We start from the raw sequence: 27,390 nt of genomic DNA, 5'->3' as shown, positions 1-27,390 counted from the left end.
ACCAGGAACGGACCCTAAACTTGTAGCCAACTAGAGTGACTGTAACCAAGTGCAAGAGAAAAAAAATCCACAGAAGAGCAATTGCAGCATCCCAAACTCTGCCAGGCTGGTATGGACTAGGACAGGAGGTTTGCAGGAGAGTAAATAAGATACACCTAAGAAACTGCCTTTGATCAGCCACTTTCCCACCTTCAGCCATTAGTGAAAAAAGGCAATTGCCTGTCCTTCATCCTTTGCTGGCTTTTGACCTTCCTCTCTGCCTACAGGGTGGGAAGGGGGAAGGCAAGACTGCAATGCCTATAACCTTCTAAAATCTCCCAGAGATCCCAGGATTGTGCCCTGAGATAGACAAACAAGTTTCACATTTTTTTGTGTTGCCCTTTTTTTTTTTAATTTGGGGAGAACAACTTATACTTAGCTCCCAATGTTCTTTCTGAGCAAGTCTCTATATTGTATTTTATCTTTACCTTTATTATATTTGACAATGTCATTAGGTGTCCTTTTCTCTTTTTATCCCTTTTGTAAAATAAAGAAAGCAGATCTTTTCAGCTGCCTATGCCCTTTTTGCCCTCTGCATTATTCTGGCAGGGCCCTTATCTAATTCTTTCTTCTTGCTTAAACTTGCTTAAATCAGTTGCTCCAACGATGGCTTGACAGAGGCTGATAAAAATGTTCTCTGTCTCTGTTAAATAAAGTAATTCCCTTTATCATTCCAAACTGCTGCTGAATGACCTTGCAGTCCTGTGTTCCATACTAGGGGGATAATATACTCATCTAAACTGCCTTTTTTATTTCCTTCACTCCCACTTTCCACAATCTGGTTTTCATTACTCTCATTTGACCTGTAGAAATAGATGGGATGCCTAATTCTCAAGGACCCACCGTGCAGATATGGTACAGGAGCTTAGCTGGACTGATCGTTTTTTGGGGGGACAAAAAGAAAAGACCAGAACAGGTCTTCACAAACACTAAATATTGCTGTCCCTCTCCCTGCTTATAAGAGGCCTAATTTAGCTGGAGGGCATGTAATAAATAATGTTGTCATTTTTTTTATTATGTCTATTCCTGATTCTACTATTAAAACACAAGAACAGATATTTTAGTGTCTTCCCACAATATGCTTAACTAAATCAAGGTGTGTGTTTGTTAATCTGTGGTGGGAATCCCAAAAAGGGGTCAGCTGACCCAGCTGTTGAGGTAATTTTCAATTGTGATTTTTCCCCTCTGATATTATCTGCATATTTAAAACGTATCCTTGCCATTCAGTCCTCTAGGCCAGGCCTGCACAACACACAGCAGCCTGCTAGACTTTAGCCTTTCTCCCTCCATCTCTAAATTTTGAACTCTTTCTTAATTAGTAGCCCTTTTTTTCCACTTCAATATATTTCCTTTTTGCTTCTCAGCTTGTTAGTGAGCTTACTGTTCATTCATAAAGGTCTCTTGAAGCTTCTTTTATTTTTCCCTCTCTTTTTATGCCTGTGTATTCAATATCTTGTTTTCCTGGCAGTCTCATCCCTCTTGGCTTGTTTATACTTTAGAAATTTGAGCTATAGCATGCTGCTCACTTTCCATCTGAATTCATTAAAATAAGCCTTCCTGAAGTGCAAAATTTATGATGGATTTCTTTCAGCTTCTACTGTGCTGGTTACCTTGAACCCCACATTTTTATACAAGGTGCCTGTCATGTTCAGTCCTCTCTTTAATCAGAATCAGAATTCCACTTTTTGAAAAAATAAAATTGTCCGTAATAAAGATCAGTCATCAGTTGGACCGTCCACTCAGGGCTGCAACTGGGGGGGGCAAGCAGGGCATGTGCCTCAGGCGCCGTGCGGGGGGGGCGCCAAAATGGGTGCTGCGGGGGCACCAAAATGGGCGTGGAACCCATGTTTGCCCTGGGTGACACAGACCCTAGTTGCGGCCCTGCGTCCACTCCTAGCTGAACGAGCCTTCCAGCAGCCATCAGGCTAATTGAACTCTGACACGTCCATAGCATGTCGCTTTTAGAACTTGGTGAGTTGATTTAGGGCTGATCCACACAAGTAGGTTGTCCCAAAACAAGAACAGGCCACAAAATGTTTCTTGAAGAAAGATCACCCACAACATTGTTCTCTGCTCAAACCCAGCCCACAGAGAAGGTAACTTACCACCATCTTTTCCTGCTATACATCAAAAGTAGCATTTTCTAATGTATGCCAGCTCTGAGCTGGTCACCTTTCATGTCCTGAATGCCAGATTGATCAGCCCACCTGGCACAGGCCATTTACTGGACTGTTCGTGCTTTTTGGCCATGTTCCCCCAACTACTCACTCCTCCCACTGCAGTGTCTTCTTCCTCAACATCCGGTCTACTGCTGCACAAATTCCTGTGCCCTGTGTCTCCCTCAGGCCCCTTGCTGATGACCTTGACCAATCGGAGGGTGATGCAAAAAACACACTCTCTGAGGTTAGGATTCTGAGCTCACAGTCCTTTCTCTGGCACACACATCTGTACAATCATTCCCGTTCCACCCTCCAAAGCAATAGTTCTCAACCCTGGCAACTTTAAGAGGGATGGACTTCACTTCTGGGAGTTGAAGTCCATCCCTCTTAAAGTTGCCAAGGTTGAGAAACACTGCTCCAAAGAATTCTACACCCACAGGTCTACCAATCCAAATCTCCATTGCGCCCAATCTAATCTGGAATTCCCTCCCTCCCTCCCTCCCTCCCCACACTAAGGCTCTCAGGATCTCCTAGGCGGCACGGGTACCCCCAGCTCATATTCTGGCCCAGTCGTGCGGCTGCGGCTCGCATGCGAGCCGCCTTCCCCTCCCCGGCCGCGCGCGCCGCAGAAGGGGCGCGGGCAAAGTCGCTGAGCGAGAAGCATTTTGGACCTGACGGGCCACGGGCACCGGGGGGCGCTGCCGGGCCACTTGCTCCCGGCGGCGCGCAGGGCCAAGGTCGAGAGGCGGCGACGTTCGGACCGCGAGCCTCTCTCCTGCCCTCCGGCCCAGACGCGCGGATGAGTGCGGCGGCGCAGCAGCTCATGAAGGTGTTCGTGACTCGAAGGATCCCCCCGGCAGGGCAGGCGGTCTTGGCTCAGGCCGGCGTGTAAGTGGGCTCGGCGAGAGCGCGCCAGGCTCGCCTCGCTTCCGCTTGCTAATGCAAACAGAGGAGGGGGCTCCGTTTATCCTTCCCGAACGGGGAGTGTGTGGCTCGCACTTTTCCTCGAGGAGCGGGACTTGATCTTTGGAAAGACTGCGCAGGAGCAGCCATTGCGGGCTCCCTCCTCGGCTGGGTGCTCGCCGCTGCCCGCTCAGCCGCTGCGGAGGGTGACGGGGGTCCCGGTTTTCTAGGGCTGCAAAAATCTGGACGGCCAGCACAGCTGAAACAGATGCTTCTTAGCCCCTGCTGACATCTGGGGATCCTCCGGAATTTTGCAGCCCGGAGACGTGTCCTAACTTTTCTTTCCGTGCTTCTGGGAAGCTCAGTGAAGCGAGCGAGAAAGTGAGCGTGTGTAAAAAGAGGAGAACGTTTTTAAATTTTTGCTTCCCACGACCCAAGGATTGATCTGCAACTGGCGCAGAGCAGGGCCGCTTAAAGGGATTGCAACTACGAAGGTCCGTTGCCTTCTGGCGGGGCTGCAAGCCGGGGGGCGGGGGCGTGTTGCTGAAGCCAGAGGCTCCCGCTCGGCTGCTTCCTGCTTCCCGGACGCTGGGAGAGGGGCGGGCAGATGTAACCGTAGCTCGAACGGCTCCGTGTTAGCCAACGGGTAGATCCCGCTGGCAGGGACATTCTGCCAAGCTGAATTTTACTGCTTGCTTCCAAGACGTTTCTTCATTTATCCTTCATTCTTAGCCCACGTTTTGGGGTTATTCTGCTATGAAGACGTAGGTTTAACATCTCGCTTTGCAGGAGCCCACCTACAGTGTTAATTTAGGGCAACATGGCAACAAGTCGCTCTTGCATTGACCCCCACCCCCACCCCATTCCTTAAACTAGCTTTGGTCCAGATTGATACCGCAAGACTAAAGCCTTGTGTACAGTAACTAGTTTTATTACAGATTCCCACCCCTGCCAAAATAGTTACCCTCTTCCACAGTTGTGCACTCCAAACAGAAGAGCGTGACAGCTCTTAGTGTCTTCTCTAGTTGATCCCTGGGAGCCATTAAGTGGAAATTATTGGGAATTACTCTGCGGCTGTGACTTAATCTGTAAAATACGAATCCATTTGCATATTAGCAATATCTTAATTTTCCTGAAATATTAAACAGGGCTAGTTTTATCAAATTGTGTTACTCCTTTGGAAAAAAATCTTAGCAGGTCCGTTCAGAGCCGGGAATGAAAGTACTCAGGTGGTTGCTTGAACAGAGAGAATTCTAGGAAAGTGCAGTTTACCGGAGGTCAGAGAGGAGGCGCTCTGTGGTCAGGCCCCCTGCTGTTTGTGTTTCCTGTCCCCTGCGGGGCTGTGGCCTTGTCTACTGGCCTGGAATGTTCAGCTTGAAGGGATCTTTCCTTATTTGATTATGGAGATCTATTTGGCTGGGGAAGAACATTTACCTAGATGGGCTCTGCTAAGAAGGGGCAACCTTTTGTCTTACAAGGTCTCTTGATTAAATCTGATGGGAATCTTTTGTCTGAGCAGGCTTCCTGACACATTTTTAATCCCTTGCAGATGAACCCATTCTATTGTGTAATCTTTAACTTTTTACTTTGCTCAAGGGGGAGTGATACGGCAGGAAGACAGTGTTCTGGCGGGCAAGACAGTGTAGTGGGGAGCAGGAGATCTGAATTTCTTCCCACAACTCATTGTGAAAAGGAACAGCTGTCTTTTAATCTTTTTTCATTCTCTGAGATAGGAAAACATGAATAGCAGAATAATCCCAAAGTTAAGTGACTTTACCCCAAACTCCCAAATGTTTACATCTGTTTTCACAATTAGCTGTCCTTGTTTGATTGAGCAACTAAAAGGTTGCAACCTTCAGAATATTGGATTGCTGCTTGAACTAATTTTGGTTCGCTTCTTCCTTCCCCTTTAGTTGCAGCATCCAACTGTGGGATTCAGAGGAACCAATCCCACAGTCAGAATTGCTAGCTGGGGTGGCTGGCAAAGATGGGCTCCTGTGTCTCCTGTCTGACCGGATAGACAAGGAAGTCTTAGATGCAGCAGGTGGGCATGTTATAGCCTTTCTCAACCTCTTGACCCTGGAGGAACCCGTGAAATATTTTTCAGTCCTCAGGGAACCCCTGCATATTCAGCCTCAATATAGGCCACAAATTACAAAATTATTATATTTGTTTCATATGTAGGCCTGATGATGCTGTCAAGGTAATGCATGCTATATGCCAGCAAATTTGGAAAACACAAGAATGGCCATCAGATTGGAAAAAATCAGCTTATATCCCCATACCAAAAAAGGGGAACACTAAAGAATGTTCAAACTATTGAACAGTGGCACTCATTTCACATGCCAGTAAGGTAATGCTCAAGATCCTGCAAGGTAGACTTCAGCAATTCATGGAGCGAGAATTGCCAGATGTACAAGCTGGGTTTAGAAAAGGCAGAGGAACTAGAGACCAAATTGCCAATATCCGCTGGATAATGGAAAAAGCCAGGGAGTTTCAGAAAAACATCTATTTCTGTTTTATTGACTATTCTAAAGCCTTTGACTGTGTGGACCATAATAAATTGTGGCAAGTTCTTAGTGGTATGGGGATACCAAGTCATCCTGTATGCCTCCTGAAGAATCTGTATAACGACCAGGTAGCGACAGTCAGAACAGACCACGGTACAACGGACTGGTTTAAGATTGGGAAAGGAGTACGGCAGGGCTGTATACTCTCACCCTACCTATTCAACTTGTATGCAGAACACATCATGCGACGTGCTGGGCTTGAGGAATCCAAGGCTGGAGTTAAAATCTCTGGAGGAAACATTAACAATCTCAGATATTCAGATGATACCACTTTGATGGCTAAAAGCGAGGAGGAACTAAGGAGCCTTATGATGAAGGTGAAAGAAGAAAGTGCAAAAGCTGGCTTGCAGCTAAACCTCAAAAAAACCAAGATTATGGCAACCAGCTTGATTGATAACTGGCAAATAGAGGGAGAAAATGTAGAAGCAGTGAAAAACGTTGTATTCCTAGGTGCAAAGATTACTGCAGATGCTGACTGCAGTCAGGAAATCAGAAGACGCTTAATCCTTGGGAGAAGAGCAATGACCAATCTCGATAAAATAGCTAAGAGCAGAGACATCACACTGACAACAAAGGCCTGCATAGTTAAAGCAATGGTGTTCCCCATAGTAACATATGGCTGCGAGAGCTGGACCATAAGGAAGGAAGATAGATGCTTTTGAACTGTGTTGGAGGAAAATTCTGAGAGTGCCTTGGACTGCAAGAAGATCAAACCAGTCCATCCTCCAGGAAATTAAGCCAGACTGCTCACTTGAGGGAACGATATTAAAGGCCAAACTGAAATACTTTGGCCACATAATGAGAAGACAGGACAGCCTGGAGAAGATGTTGATGCTAGGGAGAGTGGAGGGCAAAAGGAAGAGGGGCCGACCAAGGGCAAGGTGGATGGATGATATTCTAGAGGTGACGGACTTGTCCCTGGGGGAGCTGGGGGTGTTGACAACCGACAGAAAGCTCTGGCGTGGGCTGGTCCATGAAGTCACGAAGAGTCGGAAACGACTAAATGAATAAACAACAATGTATGCTTTATTGTAAACCGCCTAGAGTCCCTCTTTTGGGGGAGACGAGCAGGGACAATATTTGATCAGTTAATAAATTAACAGTGTTCTTAAACTAAAAACAAAAAATGAAACTTACCTCTTGAACATGAAGTTGCCTGAATTTGGAATAATTTTTTAAATAAATCCTGATCTCCCAGGGAACTGCTAGTGACCTCTCGCAGAACCCTACGGTGCCATGGAAGCCTGGTTGAGAACCCCTGAAGGCAATGGCCTGCAACTTGCTTAAAGGGGCTGTTTGTAAGAAGGTGCTACAGACATTAGCATGCTCAATATGCACCAATCCACATTACATGGTAGGCAGATTTTTACTAGATGCTTTGGTAACTTTTGGGAATAATGCAGTGTTTCACTGCAGGAGAGCAAAATTAGTTTTGTAATTCATTTAAGAAGAGAGGCCTCAGATGCTAGGGATTGGATCCAACTCTAGCTTTGTTTTCCTTCCTATCTCCTTCCTTCTGTGAAAGCTTGCGTCCAACACCCCAGGATATCTGGCCAGACAGTCTGCATCTGAAAAACATTCCCTGAGCCAGATGTGCTGTTAAATCCCCTGATTATGTGCTGCATTCATATCTCTTTGTTTCTGTGTGCCCATCCACTGAAGAAAGAAATTCTGGCCCTGGTCTTTAAATATAATAAACCATAATACCACACAGTTCTAACCCATCACTCTATTAAGTGGTGAACATAAAAAGAACTAATTCCTTCCCTTCCCTTAAATGATGTTTTGTTTGAATATAAAAGATCCTGCCATTCTGACTCCATCTGAATACATGACTAGGTGCTTAGAGCACCTCTGAACAGCCTATTCCTGAGCCTGATGGCCATGTATTAGCCATAATGTCTAAATTAGGACTGCATACATGGAGCTCAGCCCTGTGTAGATTTGACTCATGGATCAGAACTGCCCAGTTTATTATTGAGCCTCTGTAAATATGTATGGAAGGCTCTGTGAATTTCTCCCCCCCCCCGCCCCCGGTGTTGTATGGGCTTTAGACAAAGGGAGTTTGGATCTTCCTCCAGGATTGTGCAGAAGATCCCCACTGCACAGCTAGAGGTTGTCCAAGTGCAGTTTTTTTCTGCTGAGTTTTCACCAACCTGCATTGACTGCTTAAGAGGGCAGTTGATCAGTGAGCTGAAAAGAAAAAAAAGAGACTTGCTAAACATTTGGTATCCTAAACATGCTGTGGCAATTTTTCAGCCTGAAAATAGAACAGTACAGATTTCTACTATGTTAACAAAATATTATTTGAACTGCTCACCAGAAATAAGTGTTTGGCTCAATGAGATACAATTATATATTCCAGAATCTTACTGAGGGTTTGTGGTTTGCTAGCTTTGGATGCAAACTGAATGGAAATCTATCTTTAAAAAAATTGTTTGTTTGGGATAAGGAAGATAGTTGGGCATTAACTAATTATTGGTTGCCACTCCACTGATTGATTAGCTTTAGTGGACTTTAATAGCTGAACAAAGTTTTTGTTGACTGATGATGCAAATGAAGTTTGTAGACCTAGTTAGGTAAAAAGTGGGCTTCTATTCGTTGTTAGAACTTTTTGATTTTTTTTTTCCAAAACATGATCTTATGAAATCTTACCAATCTTTTCTGTATGTTTTGTTAGTTAACGAGGCAGACACCTTGAAAAATATTACTGCTGCTTGCCAGCCCGTGGGGATATCAGGATAGATGGCTGGGGGATGAGGCTAATATAAATCTTGTGCCATTTCATAAGTTGTAGTTTGCTTTCATCTTAATGACTTTTCTTCTGAGCATGCAGTCTTCATTTTTTTCAGGGCCAAGCCTCAAAGTAATTAGTACACTGTCAGTGGGATATGACCATCTAGCTATTGATGAAATTAAAAAACGGTAAGACTTGGCTCATTAAAACACTAGTTCTTAAAATTCAGCTGTTATACATCAGAGCAGGGGAGACTGGGGAGAATTATAGTGGAAGGGTTAAGTGATGTCTGCCCAACCTCTTTTCTCCACTAAAAGCTGTTTTTTTTCCCCTAGAAAAGCAGCAGCAGCTGAAGTGTAAATAATTTGGGCCCAACCTCTTTAAAGGGAAGGCTGTTCTTGTTTAAACATCACTAATTGTGTAATAAAATCCCTGGATGGGGCTCAGGTTCAAGCAGCTTCAGAGGATTGTGACCTTTTCAGATCTATAGTTACTCACCTCATGGTTAGACTGTTTCCCATTTTTGTTTTAAAGTATGCTTATTTCAGGATATTCCTCTTGGCTTATTTGGCCCCTGATTTATTCTTTAAGTTTATTCTTTAAATAGCATTTATATTTTATTATATTGCATGAATTCATTTTCAGAAGCCAATTATGTCAAAGGGGAAGCAGAACACTTTCTCCTATTTATTATTTTCTTTATGCTACATTGGGCCATCCATGGCCAGTTCACTCACGCACCTCTTTTCCAGTTTCATTTATCTTACTATATAAACCTTGCAAAATAAAACATGTTGGTGCTCTGTGGATTAGTTTACACACACAAAGGATTTATTGAAAGGATGACTTCCATCCTTTTTATGGCGGAAGAGTTTTGCCATCTTGACCTATGCACTGTATGATTAAGGTGCTTAACTACCCTGTCTTAAAAAGGCCTCCATCAAAGCGATGGTGATGAAAATGAGAACAATTCCCTTTTCAAATTCTAGTGGAATCCGTGTGGGGTACACGCCAGACATCCTGACAGATGCCACTGCTGAGTTGACAGTAGCTTTACTTTTAGCAACTTCTCGCAGGCTGCCTGAATCGGTGGTGGAAGTGAAGAAGTGAGTGCCTGGGGCAGAGGGTGGGGAGCGTATTGTAATGGCTTGAATATTTGAAGGTGGCGGTAATCAGATGCCTATTCTTCTGGGCTGATAATGACTATATTAACAAATTTCAGGGGGCGGTGTTGGTGGAGCAACTGCCCTTTGGGCAAAGGTTGAGTTTGCAACAGCAAACAGCTGTAAGACTGTTGCTGGACTGCACAGGGAGAACTTTGTAACAATAGTACTGGCATCTTGGAAGTAATTGATTAACGTCCCTTTTGCATTTTGATTTTTGTTGCAGCGGAGGCTGGACAACATGGAAGCCTCTCTGGATGTGTGGCTATGGACTTTCAGGCAGCACAGTTGGGATTATAGGGCTGGGAAGAATAGGTAATTGTTTTGTTTCACTTTTAATCTCTACCTGGAAACTCAAATTTCCTTTATATATAAAAGATTTCCATTAGGTAGCTTGGGAGAAGTAAATGGCAGCTCAGCGCAGACCCCAAGTCACTGCCTGTTACTGTTAACTGCGTATCTACAGTAACAAGCACAAGGCAATGGAGAGGTACAGTTGTACCATCTTTTCAAAATTGGAGACTTGAACTTAAAAGCTGACTGATTCACGTTATCACAAGCAACTCTAGCACAAATTGGACATTCTCCTCTGGATTATTCTTTAAACAAATAGCTATTACCCCAGAAGAGGTCTACTTGCCTTTTTTTCCCCCCATCATTGCTGCCACTCAGATCTCAGACTTTCAAATATTGTTCCAGATGAGAATCCAGTAAATGTATTTCATACAACCAATAGTACCCTGTCAGAGTAGAGCTGATTATAATGAATTTTGATTAGCAATTGAGTAAGTGCTGTAATATTGACTGGGTAGCTATCACAAAGGCAGTTGGGGCACTGACCAACCCTAAAGACAACTGTGGAACATGGCTGGTTGTGGTTTGCTGTAGCATCTAGAATAACATCCATAGGTAAGTACTTTCCCACACTTAGCCTGATGTGTGCATTCTTCAAACGTGGCTGTGGTCTACATCTATAATTCTGGAAATGTTTGCCTTAATTGTCTGGCTAATAGTAAAGTACTTTACCTATTTGGAAGGCATCCTGGAAACTGAAGTCTTAACATCTGAAGGGCACCAAGTTGGGGAAGAATGGTGTAAGAATGGAGCAAGAAACCTTCGGTATATGGAATTTTTTCGGAAATGACTATATATTTCTTACAAGTGCCACTTCAAGAGTGAAGCATGTTTTCCGTCTGCTTACAGGGCAGGCCGTAGCATCTCGTCTGAAACCTTTTGGAGTCAAAAGGTTTTTGTATACAGGTCGTCACCCTAAACCTGAAGCTGCTGTGGAATTAAAAGCAGAGTTTGGTGAGAGTTGTATTATATTTACACAAGTTCCTTTATATATGTTGTTTGTCCAGTGATTCTTCTAAACCATTTAAATAGAAAGCAACTTTAATGAAACGAGATTAAACAAGACTTATATGAACTAAATCTTGGGGATATACTTGATTAACATGTGGAGAGATTTAACTAAATTTTAATTTTTGTATTTATGATGGGAATTGTAAAATGTTAGCAATAAGAGGGGTACAGGCCCTTAAAGAGGAGTATGGATTCCATCCTCTAAATAATTTGATATATGGAGGAAAGTAAGGATTCGTTAATTTCTATTGGCTTTTTTCATGCTCCTCTTAATGATGTCAAACGTGGTTGCACCAGGTTGTCAGCACAAGGCACAATAGGATCATTGTTGAACAAGTATTACATTTGATGGTGGTAGATTAGGGAACTGGTAAAATAACTCTCATCAAAATACAGGATAAATTGGATGACCCTTAGATTTTTGATTTACAGCAACTCAAAACTGACCTGCTAGTAAGAGTTAATTGGATTCTTTTTAAATATCAGGATCATTATTTTTTTCTTTTTTATTCCTGCAGTTGTTGGTTAATGTAAACATACAGCTGCAATTATTTCTTCACATCACTGCATCCCTATGGCTAAAAACTAATACAAAAAACTCTCTCCTTACAATTGTCTATCTTGATCTGACCACTGAAGTGTTAAAAAACAAAAAGTACTAAAAGAAAAATTGTTTAGGCTCAAATATGACATCCCCCCACACCCACACAAATGACTCATTGGGAAGTTTCCTTGCTAACTGATCTATTGGAAAAATGAGTGGCTGAGAACTAGCGAAAGAAAGCTAGCCTCTTAATGATTTATAGTAATCTCTCTTCTTCTCCTTACAAGTACCCCTTGACAAGCTTGCGGAGGAGTCGGACTTTGTCATTGTAACTTGTTCTCTCATGCCTGATACCCAAGGGATGTGCAATCGGGACTTCTTTTGTAAGATGAAGACAACATCTGTATTCATCAATACAAGCAGGTGAAAAATTCATTATCCCATTATTTATTCATTCTGCTTCTATACCACTGAATCAACACAGATTCACCTGTAGTCTTCATAGCACACAGCTCCCATCTTTTCTCAGTTTTGCATTGGTTATGAGAAAGTTGCCTTTGGTCAATAATCCGCTTATGGAAATAGATCAGCCTTCCTCAACTGGTGAAAGCAAATCCGTGTGGTGGGTGACTCATTAAGGAGGCAAGTTAAAGAAAAATGTCTGCCTGTGTAAATAAACATTCCCAACAGGAGATCCTATAGCTAGTTAAATGTATCTCTTGAATATCCATCACTATTCATGATGCAACTATTTAAAGCATAATTATGTTATTCCTAAGAGACCAAACCTATTGTCCCTGTGATCGCTACATGGACTATTTTGTATCAGGTCTTGCTGATCGTTAGAGTATATTGTGTATGGTTATCTTGAGATTTTTCTTAAAGGGAAAAAAAGACACCAAGAAAGGTAGGAAACTTTATAGGATGTTAGTGATCAAACCACCTTAGGTACATTATCTAAAAATATATATGATTCTATAATTAACAAAGAAATAAAGGGAGAATGCAGAAACTGCCCAAGGAGTTTACTAGCAATATCCCTGGTATCTATATATTTATTTAGTAGTAACTTCTATAGATTGCATCTCAAACTATCTGTAGCTAACACTTAAACCATTTCATAGTTAAATTTCCATTGCTGAAAAAGGAAAATTGATTATATTTCAACCAATGTTTCAAACATTCATTATTTCTCCATCCCTGAATTACCAACTGCTGCTTCTGTTTCAGCGACATGAAATTGTGTATAGAGGGGAGAGAAATGTACATGTTTTCTGGATTGGAGTTCCACCTTTTTGGAGGTTACTACCATTGCTGTGATCTCTTTCCATGTAGTTTTACTTCCTATGTTATTGGAATGCTGTGTCACTTAGATAATTCAAATCTTGTTTTCTTCGTGCATCCATTATATTTAAGCCCCATATTAAAAATAATCAAACACAGTGAGACATCAAACTACTTTTCTTCATTCAGTATATTTCAAGCTAAAACTAGGAAATGATTATACCTTAAGAGGACGGTTCTGTTTGATCCTTAGTATTCCTTTTATGTCTGTGTTGCTGTTCTTGATTTGAACATTGGAAAAGGAACCCTTTCTTTATGATTTCCTATACATTTGAAATTGTTTTGGATGCAGCCAAACAAAACATTTTGTAAAGGCAGGGAGAGTCCCCTACTAATCTGCAAGAGGGCCACAGGGTAAGTGGCCAGAGATACCATATAGTCATTGGAGTTTGCAGGGCAAGTTTTATTAGTTATTTTCTGTTTTGGAGGCTTTGAGAGGGAGTTTTCATGAGCATGGAATCTTGCAGTGAGTTGAGATATACATCTTGTACCTTAAGCATCCCCAAACATGAAAAATCAACTTGACTTGATGGGGTGAGAGACAGTCAGTTTTAAGGAATGCTAAGGTGCCTTAAGTTCTTAAAAAAATCCAAGATTGTTTGTCACAACTGCTGTGAGATCCGCCAGTGAGGCACACTGTGTAGGTTGCTCACCTCTAAGATAAATGTATGCATTGACTGTTTGATAAACCAACCTGGTGACAGTGCTGAATGGGAATTACGGGAACTGAAGTCTATTTCATCTGGAAGGCATCTAAGGCAGGCTATCCTGAAATGGGAAAATATCATCCAATGTTATTTCTGAATTACCAAAATCCACAAGGGTACAAAATCAGCAATTTTCTTGTAAAATATTTTCCTGGGACAGAAAAATATATATAAATCCCATCTCTGACTTTGCTTTATCCAGGGGGGCAGTAGTCAATCAGGGTGATCTTTATGACGCTTTAGTGAATGGGCAAATTGCCGCAGCTGGTTTAGATGTTACAACCCCAGAACCTCTACCTCCTGACAATCCACTTCTCTCTCTCAAGAACTGTGGTAAGATTATCTGTTTTGCATTGGTTCTTCTGTACTGTTTTTTGATACGGAAATGGTGGCTGGTAGGCATCAACCAACATACTGGCTCATTCACTTTTATTGCACTGAGTTTGCAAATAGAGCCTGTGGTTGTGAGAAGGTATGGACATAGCTGAGCAAATCTTTTCAATTTTAAAGGCTAGAAACCTGTTTGATTTAAAAATATAAGAACGTAATTCTACATCCCTAACCCTACACTCTTAGCTGTAGCTAAGCTGGCACTGCAATTAAAAGGCATTGTTTTTCTTTAGACACTAATTTAACAAGGGGCCTTAAAATGTTTTCAAAGTTAAGATGTAGCATGTACTAATGATACTTTTTTCTTTCTCTCATGCCTTAAACAGTAATCTTGCCTCATATTGGAAGTGCCACTTATTCAACAAGGAATACAATGTCAGTGTTGGCCGCCAACAATCTTTTGGCTGGCTTGAAAGGGGAAAACATGCCAAGTGAACTTAAACTATGAGGAGCTATTCTGTTCAAGCTAATATAAATGGCTTTAAATGTGGTGGGTTTAACTTTTTGTCCCCAGTCAATTATGATTGGGATTTGTTGCCTTTCAAATAAAACAGAGCAGATAATGGAGCATGTTTTCCTGTGTCATAACTTTTTAAAATCAGTATGCCAAACCTTGCAAGAACTCAGAAAAGCGGTGTACTGACACTATGGCTCACGTACATAATTTTCTACAGTGGTCCAATTAAAAGTGCACAGGTAAGACAGCAAACTTAAGAATTGTAAGTCTCCTTTTGCCCCCATGGCGTCAATTACTTCAACTCATGCATAAACAGGGACCTGTTATTTTAACAGACACATCAAACGTGCCCTTAACTTTAGCAGACATCTACATTCAGTGAAAAGGGTTGGAGAACATCATAGTCTCTTCCCATCAGCAACTCTTCACTAAACACAGAAACAAATTTCTTGTAACTGTGATAAATTCTACTCTTACGTGTATCCTCTATCTACCCTGTGTTACTGTTTCTGTTCCTAATATTGACAAGTATGACTGTTTAGCAAATTGCTGCGAGATGCCACTGTAAAATCTTATAAAGAAACCCCCAATTTAGAATTTCGCAAAACACTGAGGGTTTCCATTTTCTTTTTCATGTGATCTGGGTAAATATTATTATAATTAAATAGAACTTTAGAGTTGCTTGTTTTTCCTCACAGCTATATCCACAACCTCAGCCACATTAAAAGTTACGAGGGACATTATGGATTGCAGATCTGGCATTAAAAACTAGAGTTGTATAGCTACAGCTAACACCACGCATTTAGTGACAGAAACTATTGCTGAACACAGATGTCTTACAATCTGATGGTAGGAGCAGAATCATAAAAGTGAAAAAAAAAAGCATAAGGTCATAGGCTTCAGAACTTTGGAATATTCTAGAATGTCCATAATCCTGGTATAATACATACAGAAACACTGCTGCTGACCTGAGGACCCCTGGCAGGCAAAGATAGCAAAAACTTCACAAACAACAGAGAAAAGGCCTGTAAGTGCCATGATGAACACCAGCCTTAGTTCACTGAGGCACCTTTTTTTTCTTTTTTCTTGATTGGGTACCAGTGCAAAGTAAGACCATTATCAGTAGCAGATATAAGCACGATATTCTCAGAGACTCACTTAGCTCTAAATACAAAATAACAAAGAATAGGAATATTTTAAAAGTATTAAGGAGGAATTTTTAAAGAAATCCCTAATCACAAAGAATGTCATTAAATGGACTTTTAACTTCCAAGAAATGAAAATTATTTGAAATAACAACAGTAGACAAATATATTAAGACCTATGTTGAGTTTTAACACATTGAATACAAATTGATTAGAAACACTACCAAGCATAATACATAAACACACTTCACTTTTCAGTACAAGATTTTACAAAAGGAAAACTATGAAACACCTAGGAGGTTTCGCAGTATTCAAAAGTATATATACACACACACACATATATATCAGACAGCCTAAAACTTACTTGCATTGGAGTCAAGGTAAGCACCTTCGTTACTCAGTGTATGTTACTGCAAAACAACCAAAAATACATTCAGACCCCTAAAACTATGTTAAACTATCACACACTTTAAAAGCACTTTGAGGTGCAAAGATGGTTTCATCTTCAAGATATGTAATCTTTCAGGTTAAAGAGCTCTTTGTTATGTTGTTCACACACTCTAAGCAACCTATTTTACAGATAAATGCTTTCACATCATTAAAAAATGCCATTAAAAAGTTTGCCCTTCAGCTTCTCATTCTTATAACAATACTAGCTAATTATGCATTAGCTACCTAAGTAGGCTTCCTTCTTCCAGAGCATCTAATCAGAAAGAACTAACAATGCCAAGGATTGAATCCTTACGCAATGTGTGCAGCCCAATCCTAAGCGTGATTACTTGGAAATAAACCCCAATGGTTCATTGGGTCCTTCTCCCAAGGATCAGAACCTTTTTACTTTGTGACAGAGCTGGGTAATTTCAAAGCGCTTTTTAAAAGTTGTTCAAGCCTCACAACACCCCTGTGAGGTAGGTATGGTACAAGTACTAAAAAGAACTAAGCCTTTTTTTAATGTGTGCGGCAGAATCACACTGTAAGTGTTTGCCTCTTGTGTTCCATGCATTCCTAAAATTATTGGCATCATGGGACAGAGGAAAAGAGTTAAAGCAAAGTGCTGGGTAAATTGCTGCTCTGCCAGCGAAGACAAGTAGTTTTGGAATGTTTATACAGATGGCTCGACTGACTGAACCTCTTGCCACACTTCAAACAAGCATATGGTTTCTCCCCAGTATGCACACGAATGTGCTTCTTGCAGTCTGTTAGGGTCAGAAAAGTCTTGCAGCAAATTTTGCAGGCGTATTTGCGAGCACCTTCTACTACCAGGACGTTGTGTTCAGATAAGGCCTTTTTACATTTTGAAAGAACATCTGCGGAAGCTCTAGTCAGCTGTGGTGGGCCAGGCTGGGAAGAATGCCCGTTTTCAAAAGAGGAAGTGGCCCCGTTCATTAGCAACTGAGAATTAGGAGCATTGTCTGGTATTTGAGAGCTCCGAACAGAAGTCACAACAGGCATTTTGGGAGCTATGCGACGATACCCGGGAAAGCTGTTGGCACCACCCCTTGAGCTCATTACTGCCCTTGATAAAGAATGCAATCCTAGGCCAGATCTTGGAAAGTCCATCCCAAATTGCTCAGCTGTGCGGTAGCCAGAGGTCTGTACACAAGGAAGGCCCATGACATCCTGCATGGGCCTGACAAAATGAGAGTCTGCGCTCTCATTAAATGGATTCTCTACATGAGAGACAGCAGCAGAGGAATGACTGTTTGCAGGCCCAGATTCTGGACTAATTAAGTAAGAGGCATCACCATCCATTCTGCAGTCACTGGTTGTATTTGGAATGTTGTCCTCATGATTCTGGCTGGCGCCGAAACTACTGGCCCGGCTCTTATTCAGAAAGTTTGAAATACTAAAAGTGGACTTGTGTTCTAGGTTATTTCCTACCTCCATAATATGAATGTCCCCCACTCTATCAGTACTCGACTGTGGGTCAGAAAAACTACGATCACTGCTTTCAGGACTCAGTTCTATTTTTTCAGCATTTACTCCTCCACCTTCCACTTCCACTGATTCGCTTCCCTCTGCTTGGGAAGTGACATCACTCACTTCATCCTGGGGCTCTGGAGAACTCAAGGGTTCAGATTTCACTACTACTCTCATGTGTTCTTTTTCACTTAGTCCAACCTCAGGATTCTCACACTGAAAGTTGTTTTTTTGGGAAGCAGTATCTTGGTCAAAGCTAGTTTCAACTTGAGTTGCCTGCGATGCCACAGACATCTGAGAAATATTTCCTCCACTGTTGTCAGACTGGCTGGGCACTTGAGCATCTTCTTGGGCACCAAAGGATTGATCAAACATAACGGTATTATCTTCCTGGTTATCACTCACACCATCAGTCTTAGAATTGTCCACAATTTTCAAGGAGTCGGGGGAAAAAAATTCATCTCGTGAATGAACCACAGTCTGTGCACTTTCAGGAGTAACATCTGACATGATAGAATCATCCATGGAAGGCCTAATGCGTTGTCTAGCCCTTTCTTCAGAAGACTGTTTACGTTTATGGAGACGCCGTATTGGAAAAGCACTTCGTTGTTCAATGTTGCTTCTGACTGACGAACTCATAGAATTCGTCTGTTCTTCTGTGCTCTGGGTAGAATTTAATGCAGAGCTCACTATACTTAACCCAAGCTGCTGAAGCATGAAAGACCGCTGCATGCGTGCATTCTGCTCTTGAACTCTATCACTTGGTGGGGACATTGGTAGTGTCCTTGTGGTAAGATAGTGCTTGCAGGCTTTTACCACAGAGTTCAAATGGAGGTGGGAAGCTGCTAACAACACATCCATAACATTGCTCTCTCCAAGCATGAGGGTAGAGGTGTACATCATATCAATGAGAGCAGCAAAAGCTTCAGCTGTCACTACTTCGCTGTCCAGCTGGATCATATTCATAGTCTGATCTCCTTCTGCTACAGTGAAGAGAGCTCGGAAGTGTGTGCTGCATGCTGCCAAGACAGAACGATGTGCTTTGAAGTGCCTATTTCCCACCACAATGACACAATCACAAAGTTGACTATGAAGCCGCTGATAGTTCAACTGCTGGAAAATTTGCTCGAAGTGGCCTGGAAAATCCATGATCCTACAAAAAAGAAAACATGCTTTAAAAACAAAAGAACCTAAATATCTTGGTATTTTACCTTCCCCAACTAAAGAAATGAAGTTTTCAAAATAAAAGGTTTCCTACTATAGTAAGGTTCCAAAGTTTTTTGGGCTGGGAATACCTTTGGAATTGAGAAAATTATCATAGGCACTCTTGCAAAATAGTTGCTACAATGGTGTGCTGGATAGAAGGCACCCACTTACCAGAAGGCAAGCTGGCAAGGTTACTCATCAGCACCAACAGCCTCCTCCAGATGTTCTCTATCATCTCCTGACATAACTTGTTTTTGAGCAGATGGACACAAAGAAAGCTCTACATTACAGCCGTCCATTATTTTTAGTTTTAAGATGTCAAGTTGTATATGAAACCTAGAACCATTTTTGGAAATAGAAATTATGGATGATACTGGTGTCTTACAGCACAATAGCTTCTCATTTATTTAACATATTGCACTGTCAATTATTAAAATCTCTTGGCAATACACATGGACCTCGCTTACTGACTGCCTCGTGCAGTGACCGTCCCAAGTTACAGTGGTGCTGAAAAAATAACTTTGCAACCAAGGCACACATTTACAACCTTTGCAGTGTCCCTCAGTCACATGATTGTCATTACAGTCAGTACACATTGTCCTGTGCCCGACCTTTTTTCTTCATTTTTCCCTCCTCACAGAGTGGAAAGATTGCTTAAACAAAAAATCTCTCCTGTGCTAACCCATTTTTTTTTCCTCTCCTCCCTCACAGAGCAGAGATTGGAGAGGAAGGGATTAAAAGAGAGTAAGCAGGCTGCTGTGCCTGATTACTCTCTTGTAATCCCTCCTCTCCAATGAATGTAAATACAAACATTAATTCCCTTCTTGCTAATTATCCCAGCACCAGGGTGAGCATTCCAAAGGGCAGGGAAGTGGGGAAAAAAGAAAGCACAGTTGCAATTACTTGTTTTCCCACTTTGTGACTGCATAACTTAGTGACTGAGTTGCCAGTCCCAATTGTGGTTGCTAAACAAGTCTACCTGTACACAATGACACAACACAACAATAATAAAAAGAATTAGATGGGGCCATGGAGTGAACATGTGCCAGAAGTGGTGGCACTTAGAACAATGGTACTCAAAGACATCATGCTGGGAACTTAAAGTAGTCATAGGAATGAGAGTGAAATAGCTTTAGGTCTATGTAAATGAAATGCATAACAGGATTTCACTAAACAATACTTTGTGTGTGACATGGAAGCTTAAAGAGACTTGCCACAAGACAAAAAGTAATATTTCTGGAACTTCTGTTATTCAGAAATCATATTCCTGGGTATTCAGAAGTCATATTCCTGGTCATCTCCTTTCTTGCTTTCATTATACATAAATGAACTATGTGCTATAGATGCTAGATGCTAATAATCAAAGGTTTACTGTTAAATTAGATATTAGGGAGGTATGAGTAAATTGGGGATAGTGACCTTTTGTATTGAACCCCCCCCCCATGATTGTTGACAACTGGGCAAGCCAATAAAATGTTATTGTCTCAGATAACCCCAAACATAAGTCTGGATTCCAAGCATTCTTTAACTGCTGCCTGATAATCCATATATTATAAAGCTACAAGGTAACTATGTATTAAGTACAACCTACCTCTTATGATGCAGGGTGAAAAAGAACATTTTTCCAGTTCCTAGTTTTTCTATTTTTGTCCATTCCATAAATTCATTAGGACTAACAATGAATGGATGCAAACTGCAAATACAATATAAACTTGGAATTTTTTTCCCAATTAAAACAATGGAAAATGAATTCTGTTGTGTAATGTTTCAAGTATTATGTAGAAGTAAACACTTCTACATAATATAGTAATTAAATTACATTTAAGTGTACCTTTTCCCTCAAATATTTCAGATAAATACTTTTACAATTGAGACAAAAATGAATGAATTTTCTAGGTAAACAAACACGTTTACCTAGAAAATTAACAAGGTTATCAGAACATTTCCTGATGGAAGCTAAAGAATCTTTTATGCAAATTAGCCTATTTTAAATAGGAAAACTTGCCAAAAAAGAATACCATTCTTGAAAGACATTGCTAGTAACACAAGCCCATGGAAACCCTGGTTAATGAAAATACAAGCTGGTCCTTGGGCTAGACTCTGTCATTGCTTATTAATAACAAAATCAACCTCAAAGATAAAAATATAAGATTCTTTTACGGAAAGAGAAAAACAATAATTTAGTGCAGTCTTGCCATTTTTGTCAGCCACTTGTCTGCCAGTGGCATGTAGAACTCGCTGATCTAGAAATATGGCATACAATTCTGTCTTTCCATTATCTTAGAAGTCTCTTACAGCAAGAAAAATGGCAGAACTCTATCTATACTGTAGTCTGTTGCCTTCTGTTTGTGTCGCCACACAATGAATCTATCTACAACAATCACATTTTGAAACTAGGGCCCAGGTAAATTATAATAAAAGACGGTACAGTACATGTTTTCTGAGACTTTCTATAAAAAACCCTAGACAGAAAAATATGAAAGAATATTTTAATTGTAGAGCACATAGTTTTTATAAGTAAAGCTCTGGATTTAGTCTCAAACATGTCCATTTAAAGCTGTCAATCAAACTAAGAAAATTTCAGCTTGAAGCTTTGGAGAGCCCCTGCTATTTCAAGTATATAATACTCGGCAAGCTAGATCAAAGATCTGGCTCTTTTTAAGGCAGTTTTATTTGTTCCCATTTATATTTCACAATCAAATTCTGCTACACACAATCAGTGTCTTATTAAACGTTCATGGTTAATACACAGATACACTTCTTGATTAATAAGCATTAAAGTCTTAATTAAAATAATTTTGTTCTTCCCTCAAGTCAATGCATCTTGAGGTACAAAAACAGGGCAAGTCTGTAGGGTTTTTGCAATTGCCACAAACTGTTGTGTGTTTGATGGTAGAAACCAGGAACAGAAATCTGTTTTTTTGTTTTTTTAAAGAGACACATTCCGTTTAGAGATATTAAAGAACTGGATACGTCCTATTCATTTCTATGTTCTTCCTGGCCCATCAAATATCTTATCATCTGTACAGAACTTGTTTGCTCTTTCCATTGCTATATTCATTTTGGCTTCTCCCCCTCTTGACAGCTCTGAACTCATTATTTGCAGAGGATTATTCCCATTGATCTGCAAGTTTCAGCTTTTTCATTTGTTTCTCTTTTCTACCTCCCTTTCTCTGTCATTGGACTACAGGTTCCTGTATGAAATTAGACAAAGGGCCATAGATGGCTCAAGGTGGTATAAGCAATAAAATCCAAAATATTAAAATAATATATTCAATGAATATACTCAAGTAGCTAAGACAGATAACAGATTTGTTTATGACTTTCAAAAATGCAGTAAATAAAATTAGTAATTCTAGATCTCAAAAACTCATTATCAAAACCAGAAAAACAATATTTAGCCCCCCCCTCTCTCTATATATATAGGCTAAGATAGATAGATAGATAGAAGCTCTTTTTATTTATAATACTTGTTTGACTGGCTTAGAATAAAATACTACTATTTAAAATATTTATTTATCTATTTATTAAATTTTATCACCACCCATCTCCGCCCACAAGGAGGGACTCTGGGCGGTTTACAAAAAAAAAAAAGGTAGAATCCAGATGGCTAAAATTATACCTCAATCATTGAGTATCAAGGGCCATTCTAAGGCGCTAGCCATCCCCACGATTGACTATTCCTCTCCCCACTCCAGACATGCTGACACAACCAGGTTTTTAATTTTTTGCGGAAGTCCACAAATGAGGGGGCTTGCATCACCTCTGGGGGAAGAATGTTCCAGAGGGCTGGAGCTACTGTAGAGAAGGCAGTAAATAAAATATATTGGATAACTTGCTGCTCCATGTGCTAGTTTTAAAAGAATGAATGCCAAGAGATTGGAATGACTCCATTCCAAGAAACTGAGGATCATAGGCTTGATTCTTCTATTTTGCAGAGGCCTTCTTCAGCTGGTGGTGTATGAAATACTTAATAAGCTATGTCTGAGCAGGCTAATACAAGAGGCTCTACCATTTCTGGAATTTATTTAGATGGCTTTTAAGGAGAGAAGCAAAAACAGAAGCAAAAATAGACATATAAAGGAGAACAGAACTCGTTTATGTTTAATTGTTGTCTTGGATAGGGAATTTTGGTGAGTGGCAGTATCATTCTTGCCTATGATAGGCTGCACTTGCAAGAAAAGCATCTGATCATGTTAAAGAGACGGGGACTGGGCAGATCAAAAAGTTTAAGATGAGTGGCATTTTTAAGTAGCTTGCTATTAAGGGTTTGTACTGAATTTAGAAAAGAATTAGAATTATTACTTCCTAGTTTAGTTGGAGAAAGAAAGGAAGGAAAGAGGGAGGGAGGGAAGGAATTTTTTTTACTATTAGTTTGGTCCATGGCAAATTAACAAAGTGCATAAAGGTAGCCTAGGTATTTGAGAAGAGCTGCTTTTCATATGTATAGGCTTGCACATATCAGGATGGCTTCTTAAAAAGCGTTGCTTTTAATGGATTAAATCACTGATGAAATAATTTTAAATAAAATAGAATTCCATCACAAACATGATAAATCTTTACTTAAGTAATGATAGAACTCGCTCACACACATGAAAAGCCTATTTCTAATAACACTTCAAAATAGTCTAACTGCTATGTCATTCCTCATTTCCCCTGTGCTATTGGCAGTGATGGCAAAAGATGCAAAATTGATACTATCATAAGCTCTTGTGCTGCTGTGATGGTTTGTTTTGTTTTTGTGTGTGTGTGTGTAAAAGGATTCAATATTCAGGACTAGAAAGCTGGATGCATCTTCTCACCTTTGGCTTCTACTTGCATATTTATCTAATGTGTTATCTAAAATGCTATAAATATTTAATAAGTAACGTGCCAGAAATATAGGACCATTCCTTTTCCTTATATACAGTCTTAATGTCCACTTGAGATAGAATAATTTAAAACAGTAATATGACTGTGGTGCCCAGAAATTTGTTGAATAGGTAAATATTGTTTTCAATCTAAGTTTGACATTGCAGCTTTAACACAAACAGAAAAGGAACAAGTAATTATGGTTCTCTGGTCCCATTTAGTAACCTCTAGCTTTCAGGAAGGGATGCTTTGTAATATTTCTTCCAACTGTGAGTATGTTTTCATATCTCATTAGTAATTCAACAGTTTCAAAAGTTTATAAAACCATCTCTTTATGGATAAGTGGTTCTTAACATGTGCTATATGTAATTACTACTTTATTTTGATCTCAGACAAGTTCCAAAGATCAAGTATGTTCTAACAGTGGAAAACATTTGACTGTGTTTACTTATAGATGGTAAAACCTACCCTTACAAAACATACTTTTATCCCACACAAAAAAGCAATACAAAAACAATTTATTAGCATCTAAAAATCCAACTGAAGCATATTTTTCTAACTTGATAAAAGCTATTGCTTTTTAATGCACCTTATTTTTCTGCATTGGCCAAAATACAATTCAAGGTAAAGCTGTACCATGAGCTTCTATAAAAGCATTGTTTTCTGTGGACTTCTAATCTTTTAGAGAAAAAAAGAATAGGTAATTAAGGAAGAGCTGAAGCTTAGTGGTAAAATGCATTTTAGCATGTAGAAAGGTCCCAGGTATTGTCATGTTCACTGTTTCAATGTGCACTGTACATCGTAACGTTTCACATGCCACGGTGCTGATGCACGTTTCTGGTGGGAGGGAGCTGCTGTGGAACATTGTGCCAAGCTCTTTATCTGGGGAATGTGTTTGGGTTATGTGGTCTACTCAAGGACTTTTCCCACGGACCATCAGGAGCCGTTAGGAGCACCTGGGATTGTGAGTCTGGGAAGATTCTACGGGGGGGAGGGATCTTGTTTGTACCGAGGGTTTTTTAGTTTGCATTTGGCGTTCTTTTTCCATTCTCAGCTTTCTTTGTGATCCTGCATACTATTCTTTAATAAATCAGATATCTTTATGAACCTGTTCATGAGTCTGATGGTGTTTTAGGATAGGCAATCATTACAGGTATAATCACTAACACATCAAGAGAAGAAAGATTCCTGTCCAAAACTCTAAATAGTTGTTCTCCATTGGTATAGACAACATTGGTCTAACACAGCCATACAGATTGATAGGCTAACTCAGCAGAAGCCAGCTTATTTTCCTGTCACATTACATTCAAATATTATTTCTACCTAATTATAGTATCAATATAGCAGAGGAAAAAATGCACCACAGAAGAATAATTCTGAGGTGTTTGTTTTTCTTAAACGAGTGAAGACCTTAATAGCAGCCAGTCAGTGTATTTTTTCTTCAAAAAAAATAAAGCACAACTGTTAACAGATTTAACTTTCCCTTCCAGTTATCTGGGTACTTGGGGATATCAAAACAAGCCAGCATAAGACAATCTTTGCAAATGATTACCACCATGCATGCTACTGCACTGGGAAGAGGCAGACAGGGAGACTTCTAAAACACAGTGCTACTAGTTTTACTTCCTTAAACAAAAACTGTGGGCATAGCAAAGGTAGCATGATTTATAGCCATTCATTTCTTATCTTTCACACATACAGGATCTGGATGAGAAGTCACCTAAACAGTTTAACTAATTTGAATATCCAAAACTGGAACTAGTAACTACCCTGAACTAGATTTAGGCTTGGTTGGTATTTTTACATATAACAAAAGTCAAATCTCAATAAACGTTTAATAAACACCACCTAATGAACATGCATACATGCTGTTTATATCCTAAGTTCCTAGCAAGAGATAACATGCAATGATAGCTGTTCACTGATAGAATGGCATACATCACTTTTCTCTTTCTCCAACAGCTCCCTACAAGCCTTCTGAATTTGCCCTGGAGAAATAAGGGGTCATCCAGAGCAGATTTGAAGGCAAGGAAGCTGCAAAGAGAAGATAAACGGACAAACCTACTGGAGAAGTAATAGTGATACTGGACCTAACCTATAATATTCAAAATAACTAACAATGTTATCCCATGTTAAAATATATTTATTCTAGAAGCCACAACCAAAAAATCCTGTCAACCGTATCCACATTTGACTCCAGGAGACCACAGAGATAAATCTCTACTGTTGGATAGGTCTGTATAGGAAGAGTAGCTTTGGAGTTTCACGGATACAGACAAGCTAAAAAAGGTATTCAAGAACCCTGACTTTTCCCTAACCCAGAAAAGGCCAGAACCAAAAATTAAACTTTGCAACCAGGGTAGAAATTTGGCAGGGAGGAGTCAAGAGTAAAAGTTCACCTCCCAAGCGGGGCTCTTCTGCAGCCGACAGAAGTTTCCAACCGGGCGAGCAAAGCAGCGCCCTTTGGGAACCTCTTGAGAGGCAAAAAAGGACCAACCCGCCTCATCAGTGGGGCGAGAGCTTAACGACCCCTTTCAGAGCGCCAGGCCGCAAGGGGAGGCCCCTCTCTCGCTGCCCTACAGCAACGGGCCCACAAGCTCTGCGGACAGCCAGCGAACACGCCCCCCACTCCTCCAGGCCCGGCGATGCCCCTCCTCAGGCCACTCACCAGTCCATGCCCCGCCCTCGCCGGGAGCCCGGGAAGGGGGAAGGGGGCGTGGCGGCGACAGCAACCTCGCGCGCTCTCTTCCTTGACAGTCTCGTCAACGTCTGCCAGATTCACGCCGCCCCCTCGGACCACCAAGGAGCATGCGTACCTTACCCTTGAAGCCCCCCCCAGTACAAGCAGAGAGATCGGGCCGCACTGAGAAGAATCAGGCGACCGACCCCTCCACCAATCACCCGGCGAATGCGCGCTCTTGGAATGTCTCCGCGCGCGAATCACGATCCGCTCCTTCGCTCAAGCCCGAAGCGGGGGGCGCGCGCTCTCGAGATCTCAGAGAAACCCACCTCCTTCTCCCCACCCCCAGCCACCCCCAGCCGTCCAACTGCCACACGCATCGTCTTGCCTTCCACTGCCCCTATCGCGCCCCTCGCAGCCAATCGCAATGCAGCGCGCCCGCCGCCGTCTGCCACGCCCCTTCCTCGCGCGCGCCCTACATACACTCGCATGTCATTGCCCAATCACAATTCAGCGCGCGCCCAATATTTGGTTGTCCCCTGCTGTCGTATTTACGGCCTCACCTACGCTGGAAAAAATAAGGCGACGATCGTCCCCTCCCGTCCCGAACTCCGTATCTCCGGGAGGGAGGGGCACCCGTTGTTCTCGACTCTGGGCCGTCCGTTTGTCCTTCCTTCCGTTCCTTAGGGGGCGGACTCACTCGTCGCCAGTCTCCGCCTTTCCCCAAACTGTGGCGGTATTCCAGGAGGAAGTGACGTCACCCAAGTGGGCGACCACCCGCTGTCCGTAAAATCCGCCGGAGATTCGGGAATGTCAACTATCGGAGGACGACATCCGGCGCGCGCTCGGTCCTTGGCCAATACAGAGGCCAGAATGACTGCGTATGAAAGCGTCTTGATAGTTGCAGAGAGGAAAGCCTACAAATGACTCAGTGTTACCTTAGAACTAAACCAGACATTCCAGTGACGTGCACCGTTACATGTATTTCCCTATGTTGGGAATATGCTGGAAGGAGAAAAACTAGGAAGAAAAACGAATTCTCCCAAGTAATGTGGTTCGTAAAGCACAACGCATATTGGGCATTAAAGCAAGGGCATTAAAGATAATTGTAGCAAGTATGCATGCATCGGATCGTTTTGGGACATCCCAATAAATTTAGTTAAAAATCACAGCATGCAATTAATTTGAATCCTGACAATCAACTTCTAAT

The 27,390-nt window shown here is 41.3% G+C and overlaps 2 protein-coding genes across 5 annotated transcripts; one reads left to right on the top strand and one right to left on the bottom strand.

The window, feature by feature from the left end:
• Window positions 1-2,932: 2,932 nt before the first annotated feature.
• On the top strand, window positions 2,933-14,493 carry GRHPR (glyoxylate and hydroxypyruvate reductase). The gene is made up of 9 exons (XM_063294841.1): window positions 2,933-3,086; window positions 5,015-5,145; window positions 8,524-8,596; window positions 9,398-9,514; window positions 9,798-9,886; window positions 10,775-10,879; window positions 11,768-11,903; window positions 13,734-13,864; window positions 14,248-14,493. Exons 1-9 carry the CDS (start codon window positions 2,998-3,000, stop codon window positions 14,367-14,369), a joined length of 993 nt encoding a protein of 330 aa, XP_063150911.1. The 5' UTR covers window positions 2,933-2,997; the 3' UTR covers window positions 14,370-14,493.
• A 1,199-nt stretch (window positions 14,494-15,692) lies between these two features.
• Window positions 15,693-26,911, bottom strand: ZBTB5 (zinc finger and BTB domain containing 5). 4 transcript variants are annotated; one of them, XM_063294840.1, is made up of 2 exons: window positions 26,748-26,911; window positions 15,693-18,596 (listed from the first exon to the last, which is right to left on the bottom strand). In XM_063294840.1, the coding sequence occupies exon 2, from the start codon at window positions 18,590-18,592 to the stop codon at window positions 16,565-16,567; it is 2,028 nt and encodes a 675-aa protein (XP_063150910.1). In that variant the 5' UTR covers window positions 18,593-18,596; window positions 26,748-26,911; the 3' UTR covers window positions 15,693-16,564. The 4 variants fall into 4 exon arrangements, with proteins under 4 accessions (XP_063150910.1, XP_063150907.1, XP_063150906.1 ...); XM_063294837.1 differs by having other exon boundaries at window positions 26,744-26,910; XM_063294836.1 differs by lacking the exon at window positions 26,748-26,911 and adding an exon at window positions 26,169-26,505.
• Between the last annotated feature and the right edge of the window lie 479 nt (window positions 26,912-27,390).

Source organism: Candoia aspera, chromosome 2 (genome assembly GCF_035149785.1).
Source record: "Candoia aspera isolate rCanAsp1 chromosome 2, rCanAsp1.hap2, whole genome shotgun sequence".
Classification (NCBI taxonomy): domain Eukaryota; kingdom Metazoa; phylum Chordata; class Lepidosauria; order Squamata; family Boidae; genus Candoia; species Candoia aspera.
The sequence above is the reverse complement of the archived record's forward strand: the minus strand, read 5'-3'. Positions and strand labels throughout refer to the sequence as shown.

What these genes read in the sequence shown, in the direction of transcription:
- GRHPR (XM_063294841.1), top strand. Translation starts at nt 2,998, where the DNA reads ATGAGTGCGGCGGCGCAGCAGCTCATGAAGGTGTTCGTGACTCGAAGG. An exon ending in GGAAGTCTTAGATGCAGCAG is followed by an intron (nt 5,146 to 8,523) that starts GTGGGCATGTTA and finishes CATTTTTTTCAG; the next exon opens with GGCCAAGCCTCAAAGTAATT. An exon ending in GTATTCATCAATACAAGCAG is followed by an intron (nt 11,904 to 13,733) that starts GTGAAAAATTCA and finishes TGCTTTATCCAG; the next exon opens with GGGGGCAGTAGTCAATCAGG.